The following is a 13,410-nucleotide window of genomic DNA, read 5'->3' as shown; positions in this document are numbered from 1 at the left end:
GAAATATACAAATATGATAATTACTAAAATTGCCTTGAGGGGCCACAGAGCTTATGAGTTGATGCTCACTTGCACAGTGACTGGTGCCCCAGAAACATGTCATCAAGCTTTCTGTGGAGGAGAAAGCCTCCATCTGTTGCAGAGGCCTGATGTCCCTTAGCACTGGGGATCTTATGTGCAGCCTCTTGGATCCACAGGTTTATTAGAAGAGCTTGTTCAGCTGCTCCCTAAACACCTGCTTCACCTGTTTGTTCCTGAGGGTGTAGATGAAGGGATTGAGCACTGGGGTCACCACGGTGTTGAGCAAGGCCACCACCTTGTTCCTGTCCTCCCCCTGGCCTCCCTTGCCCGACCGGACATACATGAAGATGCAGCTGCCATAGAAGAGAGAGACAACAGTGATGTGGGAGGAACAGGTTGAGAAGGCTTTCCACCTCTCCTTGGCTGCGGGGAGGCGCAGGATGGTGTGGAGGATGTGGCCATAGCAGGTAGCCGTCACGGACAGAGTGCCCAGGAGGCTGACGTTGGCCAGGATGAAACTTAGAATTTCCATCAGACTTGTGTCTGCACATATGAGTTCCAGGAGTGGAAAGTTGTCACAGAAGAAATGATCAATGATATTGGGACCACAGAAGGGCTGCTGAAATGTGAGGAAACCTGGAATGATGTTGAGAAGGAACCCTGTGATCCATGAAGAAAGAACTAGCTGGACACAGACCCTTTTGCTCATGATGGTGACATAACGCAAGGGGTTACATATGGCCACATACCTGTCAAAGGACATCACTGCCAGTAGGAAGAACTCTGTGGTGCCCAGGAAGAAATAGAGGAAACACTGTAGGAAACAGCCTTCCAGGGAGATGGTCCTGTTTCCAGTCAGGATGTTGGTCAGCATCTTGGGGAAGATGACCGAGGTGAACCAGATCTCTAGGACGGCAAAGTTGCGGAGGAAGTAGTACATGGGGGTGTGGAGGCGCCTGTCCATGAGGGTGAGGACCACGATGAGGAGGTTCCCCAGTAAAGTGAGCAGGTAGGTCAGGAGGAGCCCCAGGAAGAGGAGCATCTGCAGCTCACAGGCCTCTGAGAGCCCCAGCAGGATGAACTCGGTGACAGTGGTGTGGTTCCCCGTGGCTCCTCTGGCCTCTGCTGGGAATGCCCAATCAGCGGTGTGCAGCATCAAGAGTCGTGATGTTCTGGGGATCTGAGGACACTTGGAACTGAAAGGAAAGAGGGATTTTGAGCTGAAGGAATCCTTTATTTCTTCAACCTGCAGGTCCCTTTTCCTCCCTCATCACGCTGGTTGTCCAGGTCCCTCACACTCAGTTAGCATCAAGTCACATACTTTGATTCAGTTGTCTGGTATTCTTTGGGGAAAGTTTTGCCTTTATCAATTCTTTTTCTGTTTTTCTTATTTATGTTAGGAAGTGTGTGTCCCTTTATTTCTTCTTGATCAGATGATGTCTTTTCCTATATTTGTCCAAATGTTTTAAGTGGTCTCTCTAATAAAGTAAAATATTTTCTCTACAAATCCTGTATCCATTGATCACAGACCTTTATCAAAAACACTGATGGAAAATTTACTCTAGAACTTGTTACACAGACATTTCATTTAGAGACTCTGTGTGTGCACCTGAGCTTCAACATTTACTAATCTGTCTGGGGCCAGTTCTCTAACCTCACAAAACTCTGCTTCATCAATGGGAATATGAATATGTCACAGTTCACAAGAGAAAAGTTCTCCAGAATTTAAATTAGTAATGTATACTCAACACCTAACACAAGATTGACCATGGACCATGCAGTCACACAATGCTAGCTATTTTTATTTCTCCCTTTCTGGGCTGATATTCTTGCAGGATAATTAAGGATAAGTAAAAATAAAATTGGAGAAAACATACTGAATTTCGGGCAATGTGTATTTAAACGAAAAGTTTTAAATTATAAAAATATTATCAGGTCATCATGGACACTTTAAGATATACAGAAAATGGAAAGAATCACCTATAGTCCTACAGAGACAACTGCTATTAATATATTCATTTATTTCTATTGTACTTTTCTATTTTTTACAGTGTATGGATTTGAATGGTCAATGAGCACACAGATTATTATTTTCAACATCCTTGCTTCCCACATTATCAGTACAACAAATTATTGTTATGCTATTACAAATCCTTTCTTAGATATTATTGGCTGATATTGTTTGAGGGATTCATGTGCTATGAAATTGTTGTATCAGAGGAGAGAACATGCATTTGTAGATTAGGCATGATGCTTATTTCTTTGGCATAAATTGCTAAGTAATATTAACAATAATGATAAATGCTCGTATTTAGAATTTTTTGGTTCAATTTCAGTTTTAGAGAATATGTCTTTGTTTTCCTGGTCTTTTCTAAAAGATTTTTTTTTTCTAGTTTTTACATTGTTCAACAGTGTCTCTCTGGTTCTGGATAAAGAAGTAGGCATTCTCACCATCGTTTGTTTATAGAAATGACAGGTAAAGGCAAGCTTCTGTGGGGAAAAGCACACTGTATCTGAGACAGGAGCAGGAACTAATGTGATACGCCTGCCTCAGAGAAATGGTAATGCAGTGCAGTATGCTGGTGCTGGTGCTAACTCACTTCAGTCGTGTCCGACTCTGTGCCACCCCATAGACAGCAGCCCACCAGGCTCCCCCGTCCCTGGGATTCTCCAGGCAAGAACACTGGAGTGGGTTGCCATTTCCTTCTCCAATGCATGAAAGTGAAAAGTCAAAGTGAAGTCACTCAGTCATGTCTGACTCTTAGCGACCTCATGAACTGCAGCCTACCAGGCTTCTCTGTCCATGGGATTTTCCAGGCAAGAGTACTGGAGTGGGGTGCCATTGCCAGTATAGCTGTGTAAAATATATATCTATATGGAGAAGAATTGGATGAGAACACAGGAAAATGAGCATAATTGCCCCAATAGGATGGGAGGATGCTGGGTGATTTTTGTTCTGTCTCTTTATTATGTTATTATTGATTGTAAAATAACTTAAATTCAAAGTTATAAAAGAAACCAGCACAACGAGCCCATTTGGACTAAGAGAGTTGGGTAGAACAGTTTGAGACAAATGGGAAATAAATGGCTGCCCATGAAGAGTGAAAAAATAGTCTTAATGATTCTGTGAGCCATCGGCTGTTCCTGAGTCAGGATACTGAGAACGATACAAAAAGTCAAAGAAGTGAGCTGTGCCACAGCCCGCCAGTGGACACCTGAAAACAGATGACAGGCTTCCAGCCAGAGCATCCAGAGGAATCAGGTTCCCCTTCCCCACACCAAAAATCGCACCACGTAGATTACCTCAGTAGATACTAGGTGAGATGCTCATTTGTCTTCAAGGCAGTTCTGATGAGGGGAGATTCCTGATTTTCACAGGAACCTTCTGACTCTGCAAGGTTGCCCGAGGAGTACACTTCTTGGGGGCTCACCTGAGATGCGCAGTGAAGGACGCGCCAGAGCTGTAATATGGTCTGCAGGTCATGGACACAGACAGGTCCTGTTCTCTTGTACACAGTGTCTGCAAATATTCATATTTTCCAACAACCAATCTCTCTTAAGAAATATTCTCTGACTCTCACTATCTACATATTCTCAGTTGTCCTCAGAAAGTAACAATCTCTGGATATTCCCCAGAGCTTCACCAGTTTCTCAGGAAGCTTCTATTGCTCCTGATCCATCACTGTGTTACCACTGGACCAATTTCCTGGGGAAATGGACATGAAAACCTATTTAATGATTCTTCCATTCCTCACATAGTAAGGCAGAGACAGACATCAACAGATGCTGATTAGTATAACTCCTTTTTAGTTGGGCGTAAGAGATTTCTGGCCCTTCCAGGAGTATGGTTTCCATATAGGGTTCTGGGTGAAATAGTAATGGCAGACTCTGCCTTTGTGGAGCTGGCATCAGGCTTGAACTGCTTGGGGTTCTGTTTGGTCTCCATGGAAACTCAGAGATACAGAAGGTGCAGAGCTCAAACTTAACCAATCTAGAGATTCATGTTATTCTCTTACTGGTTGGAGCTATGCTTCCCTGGAGATTCATTATCATCAGTGGTAATAAGACCTAAGAAAGTCCTTAACCTCTTACTTTCTTCAACTTTGGAATTAAAATTTGCTTTATTTTGACTGAGAAGCTGAGAAACCTCTTATGAATTTTAACTGTAACAAAGAAACATAGTTATTAAAACATTCAATAAGTTTTGTGGTGTGCTTTTTGTGTGGTAAGTATGACTCTAGATGCCAGATATAGGCAATGTCTTGTGGGGAAGACAGCCATTAAATAATAAGACACTATTGAGACTAGTGTCTGAAGAAGACCACATCAGAGATCCTGAACCAGACTGAAGTATGAGGAGATATTCCTGATGAAGTTACATAAAGTTGTTTTTCAGTCACTCAGAGATGTCCAACTCTTGTGACCCCATGGACTGCAGCATGCCAGGGTTCCCTGTCCTGGAGTTTGCTCAAACTCATATCCATTGAATCGATGATGCCATCCAACGATCTCATCCTGTGTCCTCCACTTCTCCCCATGTCCTCAATCTTTCCTAGCATCAGGTCATTTCCAGTGAGTTGGCTCTTTGCATCAGGTGGCCAAAGTATTGGAGCTTCAGTTTCAGCATCAGTCCTTCCAATGAATATTCAAGGTTTATTTCCTTTAGGATTGGCTGGCTTGATCTCCTTGCTGTCCAAGGACTCTCAAAAGTCTTCTCCAGGACCATGGTTCAAAAGCATCAATTCTTCTGCACTCAGTCTTCTTCATGGTCCAGATCTCACATCTGTACTTGACTACTGGAAAAACCATAGCTGTGAATATATGGACTTTTGTGCACAAAGTGATGTCTCTGCTTTTTAATATGCTCAACCCACTCCAGTATTCTTGCCTGGAGAATCCCAGGGACAGGGGAGCCTGGTGGGCTGCCGTCTATGTGGTCGAACTGAGTTGGACACGACTGAAGCGACTTAGCAGCAGCAGCAGCAGATTTGTCATAGCCTTTCTTCCAAGGAGAAAGTGTCTTATAATCTCATGGCTGCAGTCACTATCTGCAGTGATTTTGGAGCCCAAGAAAATAAAGTCTGTCATTGTTTTCATTTTCCCCCCGATGTATTTGCCATGAAGTGATGAGACCAGATCTCATTTTTTAAATGTTGAGTTTTAAGCCAGCTTTTTCACTCTCATTTTTCAACTTCATCAAGCGGCTCTTTAGTTCTTCATTTTCTGCCTTTAGGGTGGTGTCATCTGCATGTCTGAGGTTACTGATATTTCTCCTGGCAATCTTGATTCCAGCTTGTGCTTTATTCAGACCAGCATTTCGCATGATGTACTCTGCATAGAAGTTAAATAAGCAGGGTGACAATATACAGCCTTGATATACTCCTTTCCCAATTTTGAGGCAGTCCATTGTTCCATGTCCAGTTCTAACTGTTGCTTCTTGACCTGCATACAGATTTCACAGGAAGCAGGTAAGGTGGGCCAGTATTCCCATCTCTTTAAGAATTTTCTGCAGTGTGTTGTGATCCAACAGTCTTTAGCGTAATGAAGCAGAAGTAGATGTTTTCCTGTAATTCTCTTGCTTTTTCTATGATCTTTTTCTTGCTTTTTCATATGATTACGTATGTTGGCAATTTGGTCTCTGGTTCTCCTGCCTTTTCTAAATCCAGCTTGTACATCTGGAAGTTCCTGGTTCACGTACTGTTGAAGCCTAGCTTGTAGGATTTGCGCATTACCTTGCTAGCATATGAAATGAGTATAGTATGCCGTTGTTTGAACATTTTTTGACATGGCACTTCTTTGGGATTGGATTAGATGTCTAAAATTCTGTAAATCAAAGGTTTGAATTTCTTTAAAATAAAACTTATTTTATTTAAAAAATAAAATAAAACTCATTTTAATTTGAGTTATCCTGACCAACAGTATAATCGGGAAGATCCCCTGGAGAAGGAAATGGCAACACACTCCAGTACTCTTGCCTAGAAAATTCCATGGCCAGTGGAGCCTGGTGGGCTACAGTCCATGGGGTCTCAGAGAGTCAGACACGACTGAGTGGCTTCACTTTTCCTTGGTGGTTCAATGGTAAAGCAGCATCCTGGCAATGCAGAGACACGAGTTGGATCCCTGAGTTAGGAAGATCTCCTGCAGAAAGAAATGGCAACATACTTAAGTGTTCTTGCCTGGGAAATCCCATGGACAAGAGGAGTTTGGCAGGCTCCATTCCCTGGGGGTCACCAAAGGGTTGGACACAAGTTACTGACTAAACAACAGCGACAGTTAGTAAGTTGAACATCTTTTCACTTGTATATGGGCCCTTTGGGTTTACTTTTCTGTCAGGTGTCTATGTATATACTTATCTCATTTATCTCTTGGGTTGTTTGTTTATTATAGAAAATACTCTTTTATTTGTAATTTACATTCTTCCCTCTACCTCCTTCTTGAATGTCCATTTAAACCTGTTCATGTAGTTATTTCTTCCTTGACCTTGGATAGAATTCAGGACAGCTATGCAAATTTTCTGGGCATACATATAATTTTAGAAGTCCTTCATTTACCATTTGTTCAAAGAATGGAATTATTAAATTGTCTGAACCCATATAATTGTTAAATTTTGAATGTCACTTAAAGTGAAAATGTATTCATTTCTTCACATAAGGCCTATTTCAGGCAGGAGAACTTCAGAGAGAAAGGGTGTGTGGCTTTGGCATCCTTTCTGTTTACTATGCAAGTAGACCTTCCCTTTATCCTTTGTCCTCCACCAGGGATATGGGATGGGATTGAGTTGGCATGTAGTGGATAGATATCCTAGAGGAAGGGGAAGGTGGTATGGACAAAGATGTTAGTATGGTGGTAGGAAGTGATAAATTTGATACCTATTTTGAATGTATAATCCACAGAATTTGCTAATGTATTGACTTTGGGAAATGAAAGAGAAAGAGTCAAAGGTAATGTAGTTTTGCTTTTGATCTGGAGCAATAAGTACTTTTCTTATTGTGGTAAAATGCATAAATCATTTTTTAAAAATTTTGTTTTTTTTATTGAAGGATAATTGCTTTACAGAATTTTGCTGTTTTCTGTCAAACCTCAACATGAATCAGCCATAGGTATACATATATTCCCTCCGTTTTGAAACTCCCTCCCATATCCATCCCCATCCCACCACTCTAAGTTGATAGAGACCCTGATTGAGTTTCCTGAGCCATACAGAAAATTCCCATTGGCTATCTATTTTACATACAGTAATGTAAGTTTCCATGTTACTCTTTCCATACATCTCGCCCTCTCCTCCCCTCTCCCCATGTCCATAAGTCTATTCTCTATGTCTGTTTCTCCATTCAGTTCAGTTCAGTCGTTCAGTCATGTCCGACTCTTTGCGATGCCATGAACTGCAGCACATCAGGCCTCCCTGTCCATCACCAACTCCCAGAGTCCACCCAAACTCATGTCTGTTGAGTCGGTGATGCCATCCAACCATCTCATCCTCTGTCGTCCCCTTCTCCTCCTACCCTCAATCATTCCCAGCATCAGGGTCTTTTCCAATGAGTCAGTTCTTTGCTTCAGCTGGCCAAAGTATTGGAGCTTCAGCTTCAACATCAGTCCTTCCAATGAACTCCCAGGACTGATTTCCTTTAGGATGGACTGGTTGGATCTCCTTGCAGTCCAAGGGACTCTCAAGAGTCTTCTCCAACACCACAGTTCAAAAGTACCAATTCTTTGGCACTCAGCTTCCTTTATAGTCCAACTCTCACATCCATACATGACTACTGGAAAAACCATGGCCTTGACTAGATGGACATTTGTTGACAAAGTAATGTTTCTGCTTTTTAATATGCTAGCTAGGTTGGTCATAACTTTCCTTCCAAGGAGTAAGTGGCTTTTAATTTCATGGCTGCAATCACCATCTGCAGTGATTTTGGAGCCCAGAAAAATAAAGTCAGCCACTGTTTCCCCATCTATTTCCCATGAAGTGATGGGACCAGATGCCATGATCTTCGTTTTCTGAATGTTGAGCTTTAAGTCAACTTTTTCACTCTCTTCTTTCACTTTCATCAAGAGGCTCTTTAGTTCTTCACTTTCTGCCATAAGGGTGGTGTCATCTGCGTATCTGAGGTTATTGATATTTCCCCTGGCAATCTTGATTCCAGCTTGTGCTTCCTCCAGTCCAGCGTTTCTCATGATGTACTCTGCATATAACTTTAAGCAGGATGACAATATACATCCTTGACGTACTCCTTTTCCTATTTGGAAACAGTCTGTTGTTCCATGTCCAGTTCTAACTGTTGCTTCCTGACCTGCATACAGGTTTCTCAAGAGGCAGGTCAGGTGGTCTGGTATTCCCATCTCTTTCAGAATTTTCCACAGTTTCTTGTGATGCACACAGTCAAAGGCTTTGGCATAGTCAATAAAGCAGAAATAGATGTTTTTCTGGAACTCTCTTGCTTTTTCGATGATCTAGCAGATATTGGCAATTTGATGTCTGGTTCCCCTGCCTTTTCGAAAACCATCTGGAACATCTGGAACATCTGGAAGTTCACGGTTCGTGTATTGCTGAAGCCTGGCTTGGAGAATTTTAAGCATTACTTTACTAGCGTGTGAGATGAGTGCAGTTGTGTGGTAGTTTGAGTGTTCTTTGGCATTGCCTTTCTTTGGGATTGGAATGAATCCCAATTTCTCCAAAATCCCAGTTTCTCCATTGTTGCCCTATAAATAAATTCTTCAGTATCATGGTTTTGGATTCTGTATATATGCATTAAAATACGATATTTATCTTTCTCTTTATGACTTCATTCAGTATAATAGGTTCTAGGTTCGTCCACCTATTAGAACTGACACAAATGAGTTTCTTTTTTATGGCTGAGTAATATTCCATTGTGTATATGTACCACAACTTTTTAATCTATTCATCTGTCGATGGACATCTAGGTTGCTTCCATGTTCTAGCTATTGTAAATAGGGGTGCAGTGAACAATGGGATACGTGTGTCTCTTTCAATTTTGGTTTCCTCAGGGTATATGCCTAGGAGTGGGATTGCTGGGTCATATGGTGTTTTTTTTTCCCTAGTTTTTAAAGGAGTCTCCATATCGTCTTCCATAGTGGCTGTATCAATTTACATTCCCACCAATAGTGCAAAAGCATTCCGTTTTCTCCTCACCCTCTCTAGCATTTATTATTTGTAGACTTTTTGATGATGGCCATTATGACTGGTGTGAAGTATATCTCACTGTAGTTTTGATTTGCATTTCTCTAATAATGAGCGATGTTGGGCATCTTTTCATGTGTTTGTTAGCCATTTGTATGTCTTCTTTGGAGAGATGTCTGTTTAGGTCTTTTCCCCACTTTTTGATTGGTTTGTTTGTTTTTCTGGTATTGAGTTGTATGAGCTGCTTGTATATTTTGGAAATTAGTACTTTGTCAGTTGTTTCATTTGCTATTATTTTCTCTCATTCTGAGGGTTGTCTTTTCACCTTGCTTATAGTTTCCTTTGCTGTGTAAAAGCTTTTAAGTTTAATCAGGTCCCACTTGTTTACTTTTGTTTTTATTTCCATTACTCTAGGAGGTGGGTCATAGAGGATCTTGCTTTGATTTATGTCATCGAGTGTTCTGCCTATACTTTCCTCTAAGAGTTTTATAGTTTCTGGTCTTACATTTAGGTCTTTAATCCATTTTGAGTTTATCTTTGTGTATAGTGTTAGGAAGTGTTCTAATTCCATCCTTTTGCACATAGCCATCCAGTTTTTCCAGCACCATTTATTGAAGAGGCTGTCTTTGCTCCATTGTATATTCTTGCCTCCTTTGTCAAAAATAAGGTATCCATAGGTGCATGAGTTTATTTCTGGGCTTTCTATCTTGTTCCATTGGTCTATATTTCTGTTTTTGTGCCAGTACCATACTGTCTTGATGACTGTAGCTTTGTAGTATAACCTGAAGTCAGGAAGGATGATTCCTCCAGCTCCATTCTTCTTTTTCAAGACTGCTTTGGCTATTTGGGATCTTTTGTGTTTCCATATGAATTGTGAAATTTTTTGTTCTAGTTCTGTGAAAAATGCCATTGGTAATTTGATAGGGATCGCATTGAATCTGTAGATTGTATTTGGCAGTATAGTCATTTTCACAATACTGATTCTTCCTACCCAGGAACATGGAATATCTCTCTATCCGTTTATATTGTCTTTGATTTCTTTCATCAGTGTCTTATAATTTTCTGTGTACAGTTCTTTTGTCTCCTTAGGTAAGTTTATTCCTAGATATTTAATTCTTTTTGTTGCAATGGTGAATGGGACTGATTCCTTAATTTTTCTTTCTGATTTTTCATTGTTAGTATATAGAAATGAAAGTGATTTCTGTGTATTAATTTTGTATCCTGCAACTTTGCTAAATTCACTGATTAGCTTTAGTAATTTTCTGATACTATCTTTAGAGTTTTCTATGTACAGTATCATGTCATCCACAAACAGTGAGAGCTTTACTTCTTCTTTTCTAATCTGGATTCCTTTTATTTCTTTTTCTTCTCTGATTGCTGTAGCTAGGACTTCCAGAACTATGTTGCATAATAGTGGCAAAAGTGGACACCCTTATCTTGTTCCTGATCCTAGGGGGAATGCTTTCAGTTTTTTGCCATTGAGAATGTTTGCTGTAGGCTTATCGTGTCTGGCCTATACTATGTTGAGGTAGGTTACTTCTTTGCCCATTTTTTGAAGACTTTTAATCATAAATGGGTGCCGACTTTTGTCAAAGGCTTTTTCTTAATCTATTGAGATTATCATATGGTTTTTATCTTTCAATTTGTTAATATGGTGTATCACATTGATTGATTTGTATATATTGAAAAATCCTTGCATCCCTGGAATAAACTCAACATGATCATTGTGTATGAGCTTTTTGATGTGTTGGTGAGTTCTGTTTGCTAAAATTTTGTTGAGGATTTTTGCATCTGTGTCATCCGTGCTATTGGCCTGTAGTTTTCTTTTTTTGTGTTGTCTTTGTCTGGCTTTGGTATCAGGGTGATGTGGCCTCCTAGAGTGAGTTTGGAAGTGTTCCTTCCTCTGCAATTTTTGGAAAGAGTTTTAGAAGGATAGTCATTAGCTCTTCTTCAAATGTTTGATAGAATTCTCCTGTGAAGCCGACTGGTCCTGGGCTTTTGTTTTTTGGGAGATTTTTGATCACAGCTTCCACTTCAGTGCTTGTAATTGGGTGGTTCATAATTTCTATTTCTTCCTGGTTCAGTCTTGGAATATTGGAACTTTCCTGAGAATCTGTCCAGGTTATCCATTTTCTTGCCATATGGTTGTTCATAATAGTCTCTTATAATCCTTTGTATTTCTTCATTGTTGTAACATCTCCTTTTTCATTTCTAATTTTGTTGATTTGACCCTTCTGTCTTTTTTTCTTGATGAGTCTGGCTAGAGGCTTGTCAATTTTGTTTATTTTCTCAAAGAACCAGCTTTTAGTTTTATTAATCTTTACTATTGTTTCTTTCACTTTCTTTTTCATTTATTTCTGCTTGGATATTTATGATTTCTTTCCTTCTACTAATTTTGGTGGGTTTTTTTGGTTCTTCTTTTTCCAGTTGTTTTAGGTTTTAGGTATAAAATTAAGTTGTCTATTTGATGTTTCTCTTGTTTCTTGAGGTAGGATTGTATTGCTATAAACTTCCCTCTTAGAACTGCTTTTGCTGAATCCCATAGGTTTTGAGTTGTCATGTTTTCATTATCATTTATTTCTAGAAATTTTTTGATTTCCCTTTTGATTTCTTCAGTAACCTGTTGGTTATTTAGAAATGTGTTGTTTAATCTTCATGTGTTTGTGTTTCTTACAGTTTTTTTCTTGTAATTGATATCTAATCTCATAGCATTGTGGTCAGAGAAGATGCTTGATACGATTTCAATATTCTTAAATTTACTGAGGTTTGATTTGTCACCCAAGATATGGTCTATCCTGGAGAATGTTTCACGTGCATTTGAGAAGAAGGTGTATTCTTTTGCATTTGGATGGAATGTCCTGAAGATATCAATGAAATCCATCTTATCTAATGTATCATTTAAGACTTGTGTTTCCTTATTAATTTTCTGTCTTGATGATTTGTCCATTGGTATGAGTGGGGTGTTAAAGTCTCCTACTATTATTGTGTTATTGTCAATTTCTCCTTTTATGTCTGTTAGTGTTTGTCTTCTGTGTTGAGGTGCTCCTATGTTAGGTGCATAGATATTTACAATTGTTATGTTTTCCTCTTGGACTGATCCCTTGATTGTTATGTAGTGTCCTTCATTGTCTCTTGTAATCTTCTTTATTTTAAGGTCTATTTTGTCTCATTGCTACTCCAGCTTTCTTTTGCTTCCCATTTGCATGGAATATATTTTTCCATCCTCTCACTTTCAGTCTATATGTATCTTTAGGTCTGAAGTGGGTTTCTTGTAGACAACATATATATGGGTCTTGTTTTTGTATCCATTCAGACAGTCTGTGTCTTTTGGTTGGAACATTTAATCCATTTACATTTAAAGTAATTATTGAAGTGGTTTCCTTTGTGTGAGTTCTCATTATTTGATACTCCCTAGGGTTAGTTCTCTTCTTCTTCTGGGACTCCTAGAAGCCCTTGGAGTCAATGCTCCCACTCCAAAGGCTCAGGACTTGATCTCTGGCAGGAGCCCCCTCCCCAGGGACGGCAGGAGCCCACCCTGATGGTGACCAGGAGCCAACCCTCATACCACCCGCTCGCCTGTCCGCTCATGCGAAACTCACTGACCATCCGGGGCCATCCCACTGCGTGCTTGCTCTTGCATGCCCCAGATTTATCATTTTAACCACTTTAAAGTGTACTGTTTGTTGGCATCAAGTACATTCACATTGTTGTGAAATCATCACCATTATGCATCTCCAGAACTTTTTCATCATCCCAAACTGAAATTCCATATCCATTAAATAGTGACTCTCTATTCCTACCCACACTTCCTGGTAACCACCATTCTACATTCTATCTCTATGATTTTGATCACTGTATAATAAACTGTGGAAAATTATGAAAGAGGTGGGAATACCAGACCACCTGACCTGCCTCTTGAGAAACTTGTATGCAGGTCAGGAAGCAACAGTTAGAACTGGACATGGAACAACAGACTGTTTCCAAATAGGAAAAGGAGTACGTCAAGGCTGTATATTGTCACCCTGTTTATTTAATTTCTATGCAGAGTACATCATGAGAAACACTGGACTGGAGGAAGCACAAGCTGGAATCAAGATTGCCAGGAGAAATATCAATAACTTCAGATATGCAGATGACACCACCCTTATGGCAGAAAGGTAAAAAGAACTAAAGAGCCTCTTGATGAAAGTGAAAGAGGAGAGTGAAAAAGTTGACTTAAAGCTCAACATTCAGAAAACGAAGATCATGGCATC

At 40.0% G+C, this 13,410-nt stretch overlaps 1 protein-coding gene across 1 annotated transcript; it reads right to left on the bottom strand.

Moving 5' to 3' along the window:
* Window positions 1-202: 202 nt before the first annotated feature.
* LOC104982085 (olfactory receptor 49-like) lies at window positions 203-1,212 on the bottom strand. Its single transcript, XM_010831405.1, has one exon. It carries the CDS (start codon window positions 1,175-1,177, stop codon window positions 203-205), a length of 975 nt encoding a protein of 324 aa, XP_010829707.1. The 5' UTR covers window positions 1,178-1,212.
* Between the last annotated feature and the right edge of the window lie 12,198 nt (window positions 1,213-13,410).

This window comes from Bison bison, unplaced genomic scaffold (assembly GCF_000754665.1).
Source record: "Bison bison bison isolate TAMUID 2011002044 unplaced genomic scaffold, Bison_UMD1.0 scf7180017864526, whole genome shotgun sequence".
Taxonomy (NCBI): Eukaryota; Metazoa; Chordata; class Mammalia; order Artiodactyla; family Bovidae; genus Bison; species Bison bison.
Note: the sequence above shows the minus strand (reverse complement) of the source record. Positions and strands in the feature narration are given on the sequence as shown.